This window comes from Ovis canadensis, chromosome 7 (genome assembly GCF_042477335.2).
Source record: "Ovis canadensis isolate MfBH-ARS-UI-01 breed Bighorn chromosome 7, ARS-UI_OviCan_v2, whole genome shotgun sequence".
Taxonomy (NCBI): domain Eukaryota; kingdom Metazoa; phylum Chordata; class Mammalia; order Artiodactyla; family Bovidae; genus Ovis; species Ovis canadensis.
The window spans coordinates 40,276,550-40,295,395 of record NC_091251.1 but is presented as its reverse complement, the minus strand read 5'-3'; the positions used below and the strand labels follow the sequence as shown (position 1 = coordinate 40,295,395).

Below are 18,846 nucleotides of genomic sequence, written 5' to 3'. Positions count from 1 at the left end.
GATGAGATCTGAAAAGGGTCCCGGGAAGTCATGACCCTTTAAAGGTGTTGGTTTACAGAGTGTGAAGTGGGCAATTCACCAGCTATACCCAGGAAGCAGCACAGCAAGTGCCCATCACTAGGAGGACAGGTCATTCTGAAGGGCAGTTGGAACCTCCGCAGGCCCAGAGTGAGTGTGGTCCAACTTCTGCGTTAGGGAAAAACTCCATTTGGAATATGGTTCAGTATTTCAATAGTAGTTTATTCAAATGAAAAGCGATTCATTACCCTCTCTGCTGTTTTTTTTGGGACTATTTTCAGGGCTCCAACGAAAAGGATAAATTCATTAAGGGCTATGATCAAAACCTAAGATGTAAAATCTCAAGCAAAGGCATGACATTCAGGGGCCGCTAAGGAACTCCCTGGCCTTCGGGTGTGGATGTGGAAAGCTGACTGGCCTGCTGCTACCTCGTTAGAGACACAAGAACTTGGCTCTGTCACTTTTCTGACGCTCACAAAACACAGAATGCATTCCACAGAAGCTTATTTTAGCTTAAAGGGCTAAACAAGAGCTTGCAGGGTGAGAACAATGGGTTGGATGTCAAGATTTTTAGGATTTTTTTCATGCTGTTATCAACAATTTATTTTCTTAACAATGTCACTTAACTTTTTTCTGCTTCCACTCTATAATGGATATACTTGGTTTAATTCCCATGTTCCAAAAGAGGTATGGTGGGAAGAAGATATGTTGATACACATTTTTAAAGCTCTGTGACTTCCTTAGAAAGCAAGCATATAAAAAAATTCCTGGAGAAAATATTTACAGATTTAGTAAAACTGAGTCAAGAAATCTCTAAATTATGAGTCCTTTAAGGTAGCTTTATAAGGTAAAGAATATTGGTGTACTGTATGTGTGTGTCTGTATGTGTATAGCTATATTATATATACACCTTTTCTCTGATTCCAAAGTAAAGAACAAAAGTACTGAAATTTGGACTTTGGGGTCTGAATGTTTAGTGAGATATAGATGCTACAATTAAACCACTTCCCTTCATTTGTTGAATTTTTGTCTCCAGCTTCACTCTGAATGACACTCTCATACATCTGTTCTGCAGGAGTAGTAGCAAGACCTGTTTGAAGTTTAAATCCATGACACCCTTTGTAGAACAGTGGCAACCTGATCAAAACACTGATCAAGCAGAAATGCTTTTCTTTTTTTTCCTGATCAACAGGGCCAAATGCAGTCTTTCTCTAAGGAGAACGAACACACACACTCTCCCTATATTCAGTGCTGAGGTTTTCCTTCTACCCCCAACTAATAAAATCAGGAGACTGCAATGAGGCGAGCGGCACACAGTTTGATGTCCTCAGCAGGATGCGGGGAGTCAGAAGTGGCGCTGTAAATCCAGAGCGGGGCTTCCACACCGTGTTAAGTGTGGCCCGACTCTCAGAGACTTCCCTTTGATGCAAGTTCAGTATATTAATGGGAAAAGCATTCACTTTTATTTGTCTGTACTGTCTGCGACAGCAAGGCTGCCTCATTTAGCTTGGGCCGACATGAAAATACACAGAGAAGCAATCTGTTGCAAATTAGCACAGCTCCCCTTTCATTTACTAGCTAGTAATTGGAAGGGGTTAAGAAAGTGTAACTTATCAGATCACGTGAGAGTATCTGCCTGTGTGGACAGCAAGCCCTCCCACCCCCACATTTCCTTATAAACTTTCAATAATCCTTCCCTGACGTCCACTTGATCTGAAAGGCAATACTGATACGGGTGAAATGTACACGCTTCCTTAGGGTTGAGAAGGTGGTTCCCTAGACTCCCAGTGTTAATCAGTCTATTAGAACCTTACCTTTCTTTAGATATGTTTTTACTCTCCCGTTTCCAGATAGTCTTGAAGTCACTGCAGAACTCGTACCACACCATAAACACGTAGTTGGGTGTGATCTCCTTCTCACCAGACTTTGGCTTCATCCCAAAATATCCTACTGTTGTTTCAAAACTGCAAATGTAGAGGAATAACAAACGGTGAGGTGGAGGGTGAGAAGCTGTCAATGCCAAAACCCATTAGGAGAGAAGACACACAGAACTCCTTGCTGACCACCCCCGCCCCCCCCCACCCCCCGCCATATCTTTTCTAGCTCAGAAGCCCAGGCTTAGCAGTCATGGTGGCTTATGCTAAGCCTAAGTATTGAAGCCAATTTTCTAAGAAACTCAACATGATTGGGGATGCTCTTGGACACATCTTATCTGCATAAAATCAGCATGAATAGTTTCAGGGTGTACATAGGTAAAAACTTGGGTTTGTTCTTCATCTCAAATCCATGTCATTTACCCACTCTGTGTTATGCTGAAGGATTACACGAAACACTGATGCCATGTTGGTTCTGTACTGCTAGCAGTGGATAGTGAGAGAGCCTGCAGGGAATTCTCGATCTGTTGAGTGCTTCATGGAAGATAAAGAGACTATTTTATCCTTATTCTGGCATCTGCTGGCTTTGTAATCTTGGGTCAATCATTCAACACTTGACTCTCAATTTTCTCAAGGGTAAAATAAGAGACTTAGACTATATGATCTTTAAGAAGGCTACATTTTAAAGCTTATCATGATATAAGAATACAAATCACCAATGTACAAAAATACATATAATTGAGGATGTAGCAAGGATTGGAGGAAAAACCATTTTTGGTCTTAAAAATGATCTCTAATCTGGGTTGGAAAAGAACCCAGGTTTTATAAGGGTGATTCCCAGATATCACTAAGAAACTCCTGACCAACCCCATGGAGGCTTGTTCCCAGATGACTACCCAGGCCCCCCAAGCAGCCCTTCTTGGAGCCACCAGCTTTGCAGCAATTTATAGCTCTGCACTCAATCCTTTCCCCCACCCACTCCAAGCCCCACAAGCTCATTTGCCATGAGCAAGAACACTTAAATAAATGGCCCCCTTTTCTAGGGTGTTGGAAACTAATCAAAGCAAGAATGACTGGCCAGGGTTTATTACTCAATGCTCTATCATCTGTTCAGACACAGTGCTTTTTTTTTCTTGTGGCCATCCCGAATACGGAGTTTCTAATGGAACTCTATTCAACAACGATTGTAAAACCCTGAAGCCCCGTTACTATTATGGAGCATACTTTCATCTCGTTCTCAGTTATTGGGCAATATGTATCTCATAAGATTTTATCACATTTCACAGATGAACTGTTAATTGATTCCATGGCTATGATTAGGCGAGATCCAAGCTGGAGCTGCAGCTCTGAGTCCCATAAATTCTTTGTGCTTCTGTAAATAATAAATCTGTTTTTAATGCAAATTAAAACTACTGGTCAGGGAATTTTGGCTCTCAGTTATTAAAAGACTAGAAGTGCATAGGTGGAGAAAGGCAATAACTGCAGTAATTTCTTAAGGGACTCTCTTATAATTCCAAACACATATATTTCAGAGCAAAACCAGAAAGGAGCAATGTCCGCTTTTGCTCAGACATGACTCCTAATTCTACGGCAGTCAAAACACTGATAAAACCCAATGTACACTCTACAGCATATACTTTTATTTCATTCAAAATGTAAACTACATTGATTGTTTTATAGCATGGAAATATGTACGGAGAGAGTTCTGCAACCTAAAGGAACAGTCCATGAATTTCTTATGGAGTCACAGGGCTTTAAAATTGGAAGGGATTTTGGGTCAGTCTGTCCAATGTTCCCATATTACAGATGAGAAAATAGAGACCTAGAAAGACTGAATGACCTTACTCATTGGCAGAATTGGGTCCACAGAATCGTTTCTTAGTGAAATGAGTTTTCTGCTCTATCCAGCCTTCTGGATACTCATACTCACTGATACATGCATTTAAGAAATAAAACAGTCAAGTTTTAATTTGTTTCCACTTTTGACACAGTTGCTGCTTATATGACACAAAACCTGCGTTACCCCCAGTGGAACACATCATTTTTCTCTCTTCCTTATACGGACCTTCTACACAGAAACGTATTTACTTGTGCACTGAAGAGAGAAGAGAGTCTTTCATGCATAGTATTCAGAGGGGCAAATTATCTTCCTACTTTTCCAGCAGGATATAGTGACGAGCACAGAAACTCAAGTTACCACTGTGCTTTAACCCCAACTCTGGCATTCTTGGGAGGGTAGACGGTGAGATCAAGACACTGCAAGTATGATGCTGCTTCAGAGAATGACAGCATGGTTTGGTGGGTTATTACAGAGGCTTGAGAAAAGCATTTCATCATCCTGTGGGCCTTGCTTTTCCTAGCTCTGAAATGAAGCTAACCATGTACCCTCACCACCTTTCCCCCGGGACGGGGAGCCTGACTTGCTAACCCTCAAAGAGGATGAAAACCAAAGGCAAGAATGAATTTCAGCAGCTTTTCCCCTATGTGTTTAAGAAAGCAAGTGAACTTCTTCAGAAGAACCAACGCAAACAGTTGCAGAGGATGGCCTGGCTTTGGCACTTGGCAAGTTTACCGAAGACGAAGCCACTCTGAGAGTGTGCCTTATTGGATTTCAGTGTGATCCCTTTGTTCCAGGAAAAGCCAAATGCTAGAATATGAACCCACAGCTATCTGATAAGGTCTAGACTACCCCCTCCCGTCCCCAAACACAACTCTCTTCCTTTCAAACTCAATTCTGATGCACAGAAGACTGATTACTGATTATTTGTGCATGAAAACTGCTCCTGTTTGACAACGTTGGAATTTTCTTTTGTTTCTCAGCAAGTAACTAACAGTTTTCAACTTTTAAAGGACAGGTTTCTAACTGTATATTAGGTTCTATAAAACCTCTCTACTCCACTCTCAATTGCTCCCTGATTCTTTTTCTCTCTGCTGTAACTCCTTGACTGATTTCCATCTTTTTTGACTCAGCTAAACATTTTGAGAGTTCAGACAATGATTCTATCAAAGAGCCTGTGGCAAAGGGAACGGTTCTTCTTTTGCAGCATTGAGATGCCAGGGTGGAACATATCCGCTTATTGCCCCTCATGCATGCTTTCAGAAACTGCTGAGGAAAAGCAAATATTCCTTAGCCTCAGAGTAAATTGTTTCTCTTGAGAATACAACATAAGAATTTCCTAAATCTCACACGAATGTTGCAACACTGACCACCAACCTCCTTCAAGAGTGTAACCAAACAACTGTGGTTTCTACATTAAAGATGGGATCTAACATATTTCATGTATGACATGAAAGCTAGACTACCTTCACCACAAAGTCACGGAAAACGCTGACAACCAAAATTTATGACCCCCCCTCAGCATAGCTAATGCACAGCAGCAACATCAGCCCCTCTCACAAGGGCCCCCTTTTCCTGGAGTGAGAATCTTGAAGAAGGATCAGATATTTGACATCCACCTTAGAAAGTGAAATTTTGTTTGGCCTGATACCCATGTGCCCTTGTGTATGGTCTTTTTTTATGGTTGTGGGATATTTACATAACACAGACACACCAGTTTGACATACTGATGAAGGGAAGCTTAATACAGGGATAATGTAAAATATATATAATACTTAGGGGATAAGGCCAATAAAGGGGTACAATCTAAAAATCTATAAACGGAACCATGTGATCATCTTGGTTGTTAAAATTATCATGCAAAGATAATAATCATGATTCAAGAACATGTCTGCACTTAGAAAATCATGAGATTAGCCTTCACCTTGCTTTTATCTGCATTTTAATTTTATTGGCACTTAAGTGGGAAGAAGGGCAAGATGTCGGCATTGGTCAATGCAGAGCAGAAACAGCACTGAATACTGACTTTCAGAACTCTCAGAAATTGTGCTGAAACAGGAGGAAAAGGGTTCATTTCTAGAGCTTGTTCACTCACATTTAGTGAACTCTTCTCCTCACACGGTTGTAAAGTTCATTTTACCTTATATACTGTTTCCTGTCCTTATCTCTTATTTAATTTTCTGGTACTTTTTAGAATGGGTTCCAGCACAATTTATCTCAGTTTTTTCAGCTCTGCGTATGAGAAAGCTTAAGTGTATTCCCCCTCACCTTTCTAAGAATGGGAGAGGGCCAAGCTGACTAATGCTGGTCAACTGCCAAAAAGAAAAACCATCGTAAAGCGAGGGCTCTAAGACACCACAGCCGATCATTACTGAGCTCTCACAGGTAAGGCGGATAATTTCACTTGGGTGCCTATTAAGAGAAACAAGAACACAGAAGAGGTCTGCAGTAGGTGAGAGGTTGAATAGAAATGAAGAGTACATCATGAGAAATGCTGGACTGGAAGAAACAAAGCTGGAATCAAGATTGCCGGGAGAAACATCAATAACCTCAGATGTGCAGATGACACCACCCTTATGGCAGAAAGTGAAGAGGAACTAAGAAGCCTCTTGATGAAAGTGAAAGAGGAGAGTGAAAAAGTTGGCTTAAAGCTCAACATTCAGAAAATGAAGATCACGGCATCCGGTCCCATCACTTCATGGGAAATAGATGGGGAAACGGTGTCAGACTTTATTTTTTGGGGCTCCAAAATCACTGCAGATGGTGACTGCAGCCATGAAATTAAAAGATGCTTACTCCTTGGAAGAAAAGTTATGACCAACCTAGATAGCATATTCAAAGCAGAGACATTACTTTGCCGACTAAGGTCCCTCTAGTCAAGGCTATGGTTTTTCCTGTGGTCATGTATGGATGTGAGAGTTGGACTGTGAAGAAGGCTGAGCACCGAAGAATTGATGCTTTTGACCTGTGGTGTTGGAGAAGACTCTTGAGAGTCCCTTGCACTGCAAGGAGATCCAACCAGTCCCTTCTGAAGGAGATCAGCCCTGGGATTTCTTTGGAAGGAATGATGCTAAAGCTGAAACTCCAGTACTCTGGCCACCTCATGCAAAGAGGTGACTCATTGGAAAAGACTCTGATGCTGGGAGGGATTGGGGGCAGGAGGAGAAGGGGATGACAGAGGATGAGATGGCTGGATAGCATCACTGACTTGATGGACATGAATCTGGGTGAACTCTGGGAGTTGGTGATGGACAGGGAGGCCTGGCATGCTGCGATTCACGGGGTCACAGAGTCGGACACGACTGGAGCGACTGAACTGAACTGAACTGAGGTCTCTTTCCCAACTGCTCGGGGAGTTTTCTGGGCACACAGAGATGAGTCCCTACTCTCCACTTGCCCCCTGTTTACCACATCCTCCAGAACCTGAGGAGAGACATACGTCTCTTAGGTACCTGTAATAATTGGTTTAATTTAGTTGTACTGCTAAGAAGGGTCCCATTGTTCCCAGCACCCATGGAGTCTTTAGGAGCAGAGTAATGGGGGAGAGGCAAACAGATGGAAATAGTGTCAGACCTCGTGAGGCAGGTGGGTCACTTCTGGATGATTCCCTGATTCTTGAGGAACACTGTTCCCAAGGGCTATTCCTGGAGTTTTTCACTCCAGCTCTCCTTAGACTCGATCTGCTCCTGGATGCACAGTCTTCATGGGGTTGGGGAAAGGCAGTCAAAAGAATGGCTAATTATTCATTATGCTAAGTCAAATCAGCCAGTCATAAAAGGAAAAGTTCTGTATGATTCTGCTTGCATGAGGTACCTAGAGTAGTCAAAGTCATAGAGACAAGAAGTAGGATGGTAACTGCCAGGGTGAAAGAAGGAGAGAATGGGGGAGATGGTTTAATGAGTACGGAGTCTACCCTTGGAGAAGATGAAAAAGTTCTGGAGAAGGCCGGTGTTGATGGTTGCATAGCAGTGTGAATATTCTTGATAATAATAAAAAAAAGAATGGATGGTCAACGAGAGGCTTGAGGCCAGTCAGAGTTGCTTACCTTTTCTGTGCATTCTCCAAGTAACTTTCTTCCATTTTATGTTCCTTTTTGGCTGTGAAAGAGAATTAATCATGAATTAGAACAGCATTTTCTTCCATCATATCCTTTGTGTAATCTGACTTCTATTACATTCAGTTATAATCAAAATAAGCCCAAATTCAGGGGTTGGCAGCCCCTGCCACATGTCCTGGTGATTGTACTCAATTCTCTATGTCCACTATCACTGCTTTCTTGTTAACAGCTATCGCTAATGGTGACCATAAATATAATGCATTTTTCTCTCTGGAATACTTTTGAAAGGGGTGATATTGTTAATTATGCTGAACAAAGGCTTAAAAGTGGAATGATCTTGGCCAGATTAGAACATGTGGTCATCCAAGCTATAGCTGGCCCCTTTGTGACCCTTTGGCAAGTGCTCAACAACCCCACTCCCTCAAAACAACAACATAAACTCAGTACCATTTGTAGCAGTTCTGCTCAAATTCAAAGGAATTCACTGGAATCATTGCATACGTTTTCTCTATACCCATGGTCTAAGGATGCCTATGGTCTCTTTTCTTAGAATAATGTGTTAAATGCATTGGAAAAAAATACTATTACTAAAGAAATAAATGATAGTGAGATAGAATTCTGAATTTACAGATTAAGAACTTTTGGGAAGGTCATATACATACTCCTATATTTAAAATGGACAACCAACAAAAAATTGTTGTATAGCACACGGAATTCCACTCAATGTTATGCGCCAGCCTGGATGGAGGGGGTTTGCAGGAGAATGGATATATGTATATGTATATGTATGGCTGAGTCCCTTCACTGTTCACCTGAAACTATCACATTATTAATTGGCTATACCCCAATACAAAATGTTCTTGGTGTTATAAAATAAAATTTAAAAAATAAAATGATTAGCCAACAAAAACCTATTGTATTTATATATAAAAGAACCCATGTTCTGAAGGACCACAGGGAAACTGGGAGGTTTCATTTTGGAGTGGTTCTTTTATATATTTTCTCTTTAATCAGAAGATAATACTGTCATGTATGATAATACAACTCTTAACACTTTAAATATGTCTAGAAAAATCATCAAGACAATCTCTGTGAGCCTTAATATTTCTTTCATTTAGATATGCCATACTCTTGGATTGGAAGAATTAATATTGTTAAATGGCCATACTACCCAAAGCAATCTACACATTTAACATGGTCCCTATCAAATCTCCCATGACATTTTTCACAGAGCTAGAATAAATAATCTTAAAGTTTATATGGAACTTTAAAAGGCCCAGAATTGCCAAAGTAATCCTGAGGAAAAAGAACAAAGCAGGAGGCATAATGCTCCCAGACTTCAGTCACTACTACAAAGCTATGGTAATCAAAACAGCATGGTACTGGCACAAAAGCAGACATATCAATGGAACAGAATAGAGAGGCTGAAATAAACACATATACCTATGGTCAATTAGTCTGTGACAAAGGGGGCAAGAGTATACAATGGACAGGAAGTCTCTTAAGCAATCGGTGTTGGGAAAATTGGACAGCTGCATATAAATCAATGACGTTAAAACACACCTTCACACCATGCACAAAAATAAACTCAAAATGGCATAAAGACTTAAATATATGATACCATAAACGTCCTAGAAGAGAACACAGGCCAAACATTCTCTGCCATAAACTGTACCAGTGTTTTCTTAGGTCAGCCTCCCAAAGCAATAAACATAAAAGCAAAAAGAAACAAATAGGACCTAATCTAACTGGCAAGCTTTTGCATAGCAAAGGAAACCATAAAGAAAATGAAAACACAACCTATGAAATTAGAGAGAATGTTTGCAGAAGATGTGACCAACAAGAGCTTAATTTCCAAAATACACAAACAGTTCATACAATTCAGCAACACAAAACAAGTAACCTAATTAAAAAAGAGAAGAAGACCTAAACAGACATTTCTACAAAAAAGACATACAGATGGCCAACAGGCACGTGAAAAGATAAAAACTGCAACGAGATCAAAGACCAAAACTACCTGACACTGGTCAGAATGGCCTTCATTAAAAAGTTTAAACATAACAAGTGCTAAAAGGGTGTGGTGGAGACGGCAACGGTGCCCCACTCCAGCACTCTTGCCTGGAGAATCCCATGGACGGAGGAGCCTGGAAGGCTGCAGACCATGGGGTCGCTGAGGGTTGGACACGGCTGAGCGACTTCACTTTCACTTTTCACTTTCATGCATTGGAGAAGGAAATGGCAACCCACTCCAGTGTTCTTGCCTGGAGAATCCCAGGGATGGGGGAGCCTGGTGGGCTGCCATCTATGGGGTCCCACAGAGTTGGACACGACTGAAGCGACTTAGCAGCAGAAGGGTGTGGAGAAAAGAGAACCCCTCTACACTGTTGGTGGAAATATAAGTTGGTGCAGTTTTCCACTATGGAAAACTGTACAGAGGTTCCTCAAAACACTAAAAACAGAGTTGCCATATGATCTAGCAATCCCACTCATGGGCATGCATCCACACAAAACTATAATTCAGAAAGATACATGCATCTTTATGTTCATAGCAGCACTATTCACAGTAGCCAGGGCATGGAAACAACTTAAATGTCCATTCACAGATGAATGCATAAAGCAGATGTGGTACATATATACAATGGAATACTACTCAGCCTTAAAAAGGAATGAAATAATGCCATCTTCAGCAACATGGATGATCTAGAGATTATCATACTAAGTGAAGTAACTCAGAGAAAGACAAACATCATATGGTATCACTTATATGTGGAATCTAAAATATGACACAAATGAACTTGTCTATGAAACAGAAACAGATTCACTGGCATAGACAACAGACATGTGGTTGCCAAGGGGGGAGCTGGGGATGAGGAGGGTGGAGGGTGAGTCTGGGGTTCAGTTCAGTTGCTCAGTCGTGTCTGACTCTTCGCAACCGCATGCTGCAGCACACCAGGCTTCCCTGTCCATCACAAACTCCCAGAGCTTGCTCAAACTCATGTCCATTGAGTCTGTGATGCCATACAACCATCTCATCTTCTGTCATCCCCTTCTCCTCCTGCCTTCATTCTTTCCCAGCATCAGGGTCTTTTCCAATGAGTCAGTTCTTCGCATCAGGAGGCCAAAGGATTGGAGTTTCAGCTTCAGCATCAGTACTCCCAGTGAATATTCAGGACTGATTTCCTTTAGGATGGACTGGTTTGATCTCCTTGCAGTCCAAGGGACTCTTCAAAAGTCTTCTCCAACACCACAGTTCAAAAGCACCAACTCTTTTGCACTCAGCTTTCTTTATAGCCCCACTCTCACATGCATACATGATTACTGGAAAAACCATAGTTTTGACTAGATAGACCTTTGTTGGTAATGTCCCTGCTTTTTAATATGCTGTCTAGGTTGGTCATAGCTTTTCTTCCAAGGAGCAAGGGTCTTTTAATTTCATGGCTGCAGTCACCATCCACAGTGATTTTGGAAGCCCCAGAAATAAAGTCTGTCACTGTTTCCATTGTTTCTCCATCTATTTGCCATGAAGTGATGGGACCGGATGCCATGATCTTAGTTTTCTGAATGTTGGGTTTTAAGCCAACTTTCTCACTCTCCTCTTTCACTTTCATCAAGAGGCTCTTTAGTTCTTCTTCGCTTTCTGCCATAATGGTGGTGTCATCTGTGTATCTGAGGTTATTGATTGTTTCTCCCGGCAATCTTGATTGGGGTTAGCAGATGCAAACTAGTATATATATGACAGAATGAATAAATAACAAGATTCTACTATGTAGCCTCAGGAACTATATTCAATATCCTGTGATAATATAATGGAAAAGAATTAAAAAAAGAATGTATATGTATGTATACCTGAATCACTATGATGTAGAGCAGAAACTAACACAACATTGTAAATCAACTATACCTCAACTTGAAAAAGAATCTTTCATTTAATGCTTATGATGTTAAAATGAATGAGAAAAGAAAATCAATCATAACAAGCTATGTTGTGATACCTTATGAAAGGTATTAAGGATTTTAAAAGCTAGGATATTTAAAAGGATATTAAAAGATTTTAATAGCTAAGATATTTCAAAGGATATTAAATAGCTAGGCTATTTAATAAGCCTAGCTCTGCCATTTACTACCTGTGTGACTGGACAAGTCCCTCATGATGCACTGTGTAGTTATGGCCTGATCTGTACTATGAGCAGAGCCACAGAGACTATCATCACACAGACGTGATAAAGATTAAACGAGATAATACACGTAAAGCCCTTAGCACCTAAGATACGCTCGATAAATGACAGGACAGGTATTATTAGCATCTCATCATTATTCACTTAGTCAATGTAAATTTATTAATTTATTTCCCTGACCAAAACAGCATGCCATCTCTCCTGACAAAGCCTCTGAAGCTTTTACAATGGCCCAGAGGTCCTGCCAGCCTGCCCCCTGGCTCCCCTGTGACGCCATCTCCTCCTTCTCACACTTGTTCCTTTCCAGCCTAGCTGGCAGGATCGCTGAAGGAGCACACCGAGTGTGTGGGCTGGGGACCACTGCACCTGCCTTTCCTCCTCCCTGGAGGACACTGCCCGCAGCCCCTGTGTGACTGGCTCCCTCTCTGCATTAGGTCTCAGCTCAAATATCACCTTCTCTGATCCTGCCACATGAAAGATTATCCTTTGCCACGCACGCCCCGCCTCTTTCCCTTAGAGCCTCTATCTACCCAACAGACTATCCATTTACTCATTTATCACACAGCATTGAATGTAAGCTTCAGGAGAGCAGCCCCTTCATCTGGCCTTAAACATGGAAAGGTGTCCACATGTTAAATAAATTACTTTAGCTAAAAATGTATATGCTTGACAATAGTTGCTTAAATAGACAGATACTAAGTTTCCTGAACATGAGACTTTATATTCAGAGTATGAACACAGGCTAAAGAAGAATGTCAGGCTAAAACTGTATACTAGTAGCTCTAAGTTCAGTAAATTTCAACAAAATTTTTTGTATTAAAATGATTTAGATAGCTACATCATTTTAGGTAAAGACACACTCATTGCCATTTTTGTGTGCTATGATTTCTCGAGTTCTTCAAGCAGGAATCTCTGTGAATTAGTTGAGTTCTTAGCCAATCAGACACAGAGAAGTGGCTTGCATCTCTCCTAGGCTACCAAGTTCCCCCAAATATGAAAAGACTAGTGGTTTGTTCTTATCCAGTGATTACTGATTATGTACATGACCAAATAAGGGGGAAAATTCCTTTGAGGCCTGAGTGATCTTCCTGGAGCTTACGGGGGCTGTTCTCTGTCACTAGGTGTTTCTAACTGGCTACTTCCACTCCGTGCTAAGCAGACTGTGGTCAACCCCATTGCTGCATATAAACTGAGTCACGAGAAATATCCTTTCCAAACTGAATTAAGCATGAGATGAAGACTGTGCAAGAGCTCTATGAATATAGTTATTTGTGGGGTACAAACAGTATCCAAATGTAAAAAGAGGTATTGCTAAGTGGCAAAGCACACTGCAGAACCTCTGAGGGTTTTGGGGATGAGAGCCTGCAGGAAAAGTAGAACCGAGAGATCTCAAGCTTTCCTAAGTCAAGGGCCTCTGTTCAGACAGAAAAGGCAGCCATTTCCCTGGTGTGACCCTGAAGCTCCACCAGCCTAAAGCATTTCTCCTGCCACAATGTGTGAAATTTCCAACCATGTCACGATACATTTTAAGTCCTCAATGTTCTGAGTAAAACAAAAGGAAAATTACCCAGAAGGAAAATGTTTAAAGACAGGAGTCACAAACTCAACTTCCAACATCACCAACAAATAAGGTAATTGTAGGCCAGGTGTAAGAATCATACTCTTCCAAATTCTATTTCTAGCTTCTCAATACTAGAACTGACAGTCTCAGCACAAGAAAGTCAGCAGAGAGTGGGAGAGAAATGGGAAGGCCAGGCCCCTTCAAGGCACTGGCCACTGCTATTCCATCCTCCTCCACCTTTTCCAGAGAAGCTAGGATTTTTAAACATATGTTCCCAAATTTAAAAAACATTCTTTCTGACAGTCTGTAGGACAAAGAGCACATTCCTGTTGGCCTTATCTGGCTCTGTAAGCTCTGGTAGCTACAGACGTCATGACATAGGTGAGTCTGTCCTTTCATTCCATTTGCCAGACTCTGTTTGAGGTGCACGGCACCCCTCAGTGAAGAAAGCAGACAAATATCCTATAGAACTTTCATTCTGGGGAAGACAGACAATTGCACCTGAGAGGGTAAGAAGCAATGTAAGTAAGTTTTGATGAGAGTTGGCAAAAAAAAAAAGAAAAGAAAAGAAAAAGAAAAAACTTCCAGAGCATGGATTGTTCCCTATAGTAAGAGACTTTCTACCCGGGTTACTCAATTAGGGGTGCCTAGGCAGCCACAGCATGCCACAGAGGTACCCCACACAAAAAGGGAGAGACAAAGTTTAAATTGAAGATGGCACATCTTAGACAGAAACTGTCCTTATCCTACAAATAAGACGAGTAGTGGTCCTGAATCCAGGTTTGGAATTTCCTTAGTTTTCTATCGTACAATTTCACGGATAGAGCATAAGAATGCTTCTTTTTCAGTTTAATTTGGTAACAGCTATGGGAGAGGGGGTTTCCCTGGTGGCGCAGTGGTAAAGAATCCACCTGCCAATTCAGGAGATGCAGGTCTGATCCCTGGGTCAGGAAGACCCACTGTAGGAAACGGCAACCCACTCCAGTATTCTGGCCTGGAAAATCCCATGGACAAAGGAGCTTTGTGGGCTACAGTTCATGGAGTCGCAAAGAGTCAGACATGACTGGGCATGCATGTATGCATGTAGCTATGAGGAAGGTGGGTAGCTTCCAGAAGAATAAGTTTGGAGACACGGTCAGATAGGTAGAGAAATAACAGGCATCCCCGACCCTCCTTTTTTTTTCTTCTCTTCACTTTTGCAAAAAGTTGTCTCATTGTCTCAACAAATTAATTTTTTTTCAAATCAAGGGACTAAAACAACTGCTTAGAATGATAACAGTCTCACAAGAAAAACAAACCAGAGTACTGAAAATGAGACATTTTGCTTAACATCAATTCTGTCTTCCAAAGTTCCTTATCAAGACCAGGTATATACTGTGATGATGGTAATTTAATGGAGGGGCCAGGAGAGAGTCTAGTGGTTTTTGCTTGGTGACCTGCCTACAGCATCCTATAATTTCTCTATCACAGATAGAACTGTGTTGCTTTTCTTATGTTTTAATTTTCTCCCTTAAAGAATGATATTTATTTCTTATGTAACTCTATGTCCCAGAGAGAAAGCGACACAGCTTCTCTGGAAGTTTTTTATTTAAGAGATAATTTTGTGGATTTTATTTAGTGCAGCCTTTACTGAATAAAGGCCATTCGTGTTTGTGTAAATATTTAATGTCTTGGCATTTTGTTTCCTGGTTCATTGGATGGCCATTGTTTCATTAGTTTTCATAAAGTCGCCCCACGATAACGATTCTGAAATTCAGTGCTGTGGTCGACCAACTGAAGCAGAAATGATCTTTTCTATTCACTGGTTGCAGGCCCAAGGAATGCAAATCAGAACTCAAGCTACTTAAAGGCCAAGTTTCAAGCCCAGCTCTGCCATGTAATGTCACGGACAAGATGCACATATCCTGTATTCCAGATTCCTCCTCTAGAAATAATGACCTACCTCCTGCCTCCCACACAGTTATGAGGGCTACATGAAAAGAGCACAGTTCTTGGTTGAATCAGAATCATTGCAGTCAAATCTTCAATGAGTCAATGCCAAGCAGAGGCTGCTGGGAATCCAAGCTTCCAGCTGGATGGCTGCTTTGACCAAGTTAAATACAGGTGTGGTAGAGTGGAGAACACTTGGGCTTGGTGTTAGGTGGACTTGGCTTGAATTTCTGCTCTGCCACTTATGAATGGAGAGACCCTGGGGAAGTCACCTGACTGCACTTAACCTTGCTCATAAAATTAGAATGATAAGATCTTGCAAGGTGGTTGCGAGTATTGGACACACTGAACGTGAGAGATGAACACAGTGACTAACACACGCCAGGCACCCATGGACGGCTGCCATTTATTACTAATTGGCTAGAAGCAAATGCTAGTAGTCACCACTCCAGCTCTTTGACATTGGGATGAATAGTACACAGTTTCAAGCAAAATGTTTTTTTGCTTGAGAACGTTAACAACCATTCTCAGTAGATGTTAATTTTCCTTGACGTCATTTTCACATCAGATCAGGTGTGCTCAGGTGCTTAGTCACGTCCAACTCTTTGCAGCCCCATGGACTACAGCCCACCAGGCTCCTCTGTCCATGGCATTTTCCAGACGAGAATACTGGAGTGAGTGGGAAGTGGGGTGCCATGTCCTATTCCAGGGGATCCTCTAGACCCAGAGATCAAACCCACATTCAGGTATCCTCTGCTCAAACCTGTTTTCCCACTTTACTCACAAAGCTGATGCTGCCATTTTTTGTTGTTGATGATCTCCTTTGCTGTGCAAAAGCTGTAAAGTTTAATGAGGTCCTATTTTTAGATTTTGCTTTTATTTCCTTTGCTTTGGGAGATAGATTGAAAAAAAAATTGCTGTGATTTACATTAAAAAGAGTTCTACCTAGGAGTTTTATGGTTTCTGGTCTTACATTTAGGTCTTTAATCCATCTGAAGATTATTTTTTAATATGATGACAGAAAATGTACTAATTTCATTCTTTTATATATAGCTATTAGAAAGAGAAGTTAAGGAAATAATTCTAATTTACAACCACATCTAAAATAATAAAATATCCAGGAATAAACCTACACAAAGGTGTAAAGATATGTACTCTGAAAACTGTTTAAGACATGATGAAAGAAACTGAAGAAGACACAAACAGATGGGGAAAGATATACCATGTTCTTGGACTGAAAGAATATTGTTAAAATGAACATATTATTCAAGGTAATCTACAGATTTAATGTAATCCCTATCAAAATATGAAGGGTATTTTCCACAGCACTAGAACAAATAATTTTAAAATTTGTATGGAAATAAAAAAGGCCCCAAACAGCCAAAATAATCTTGAGAAGGAAGAACAGAGCTGAAGGAATCATGCTTTCTGACTTCAGACAATACTACAAAGCTACAGGAATCAAAATAGTATGATGCTGGCACATACTGATCTCTGAGTCTACAAAGATCAATGGAACTGGATTGAGAGCCCAGAAATAAACTCATGCACTTATGGTCAATTAATCTATGACAAAGAAGGCAAGAACATACAATGGAGAAAAGATAGACCCTTCAATTAGTAGTGCTGGGAAAACTGTTTCCTCGGATTTGAACGCCTCCTTTTCCTGCCTTTCTCCCTCCCAAACACACCCACTATAAGTATCTTTTTTTCTCTTCAAAAACCAAGCTTTAAAATGACCTTGACTGTGAAGCCCTCCAAGTGGGCCTCTCCTCCATGGAGTGGTGAACGCTCTTTCTGTGGAGCTCTAACAGCACTGTGTTCACATATGTGGGTCACGGTACTGGGGTCCTTGGTTGGCAGTCTGCTTACTCTCTCAGACTCCGTGCTTCTTCAGGACCATGACCTAAGCTATTTCATAGTGTTTCTCTCAACTACCTAGGAGGTACTCCACTTATCTGAGAGCAAGGAACCCATGCGAACAGAATACACTCCCTGCTCACTGTCTCTCCACTGCAGGACCACATCCCATTCCCTGGCACAGCAATTTCAAATTTTCCATTTTCTTTTTGCAGCAAAAGAGAAGAGTGCAATAGAATCAAAGGGTAAGAGAGGGCTATTTTTCATCCTGTTAAATTCTGTTTTAGACTGATCCATTAGTTAGATTGATACATCACAGGCACAAAAAACATTAACTCTTTGAGTTTTATTTATATTGGACTGAATTTTTTGAATGCAGTAATTACAAAAAATATAAAGGTTTTATAAAGAAAATGACCCTTCCAAAAACTGAGAACATTCATCATCTAGATAACTGAAATATCCGAAGTTTTATCCTCAAGAGGGTTGCATTCATGCAGTAAAAGTGGGAGGAGGAGGAGGGCACCCTTCAAAGAAAGTGGGAGTTTTATGCCAAACATAATTAAGTCATATTTATGGATGCCCATCTGGGAGGTAGTAAATTCTGAAACGAGGGAAAGGGACAGAGGTTGGAATATCTTCCTTGGTATTCTTTACACAGTCTATTACACTTTAATATACCATGGTTTATGGACCCGACATGGTTGGTATAAACCAACAGGACGCACAGTAAAGAAGCTGTTTTTATTACAGCTCTACAAATAGAGGAGCTGGTGATGCTAATAAGGAAACAAAGGGACCGCACTCCACTTCATGTGGTATCCATCTGATGTGAGCACAGCAGTCATTTTTCATTTCTTAGAAAAATCAGCCCATCATGTACTTTCTAGGAGAAAAGAATACTTTCACCCACAGAGACAACAACAGCACATTGACACTGGAAAAGAGGGATAACTTCTTAACATTTATGAGAGAGGGGAAAATATAAATATATAGAATCACTGAGTTATGGAGAGGTCTTAGCCTTACATTTTTTCTTTTGGCATGCTTGCCCACAGAGGATGATATCCTCCTATTTAGTCTTCCTATTTTATTAGTTTTCTTGGCTGTGATCAAACTAAAAGAAGAATCATTTTGGGGCTGTCACAATTTACATTTGCAAAGGTCCTGTTGGTTGGTAAAGTTGAAGTGCCTAAGATTTCATTTAGAAGATTTTCTGTGTAATCTGGTATGAGCTGTGCAAAGGCATGGTATGAAGGTTCTCGATATATGGGTATAATTTGATTTCTAGGTATAATTTGATATCTAAGGCTAAAGCTGACTAGGAAATTCAGGCTTTTGATGAAAGTACCAAGCAAAAGACACTGGAAAAGAAGGCATTGAAGAGGTCTGGAGAGTCATAAAATCAAAGGGACCCAGATAAAAGGAGTGTGAAAAACCATCTAGTGTAACCCTCAGGCTTACGTTTGAGCTGGGATCCTCTCGTGTTCAATTAGACTTGCCAGATCTCATCTTCTTCATCATTTTGATCTGCC

At 40.9% G+C, this 18,846-nt stretch overlaps 1 protein-coding gene across 2 annotated transcripts in view; it reads right to left on the bottom strand.

Moving 5' to 3' along the window:
* The window catches only part of FMN1 (formin 1), a 435,744-nt gene that overhangs the window by 27,448 nt on the left and 389,450 nt on the right, over positions 1-18,846 (bottom strand). For both annotated transcript variants that reach the window (XM_069595979.1, XM_069595980.1), the window contains 2 exons: positions 7,775-7,826; positions 1,833-1,982 (listed from right to left, as the gene is read on the bottom strand). In XM_069595979.1, the coding sequence (XP_069452080.1) occupies positions 1,833-1,982; positions 7,775-7,826 (202 nt within the window). The remainder of the gene's footprint in view (positions 1-1,832; positions 1,983-7,774; positions 7,827-18,846) is intronic.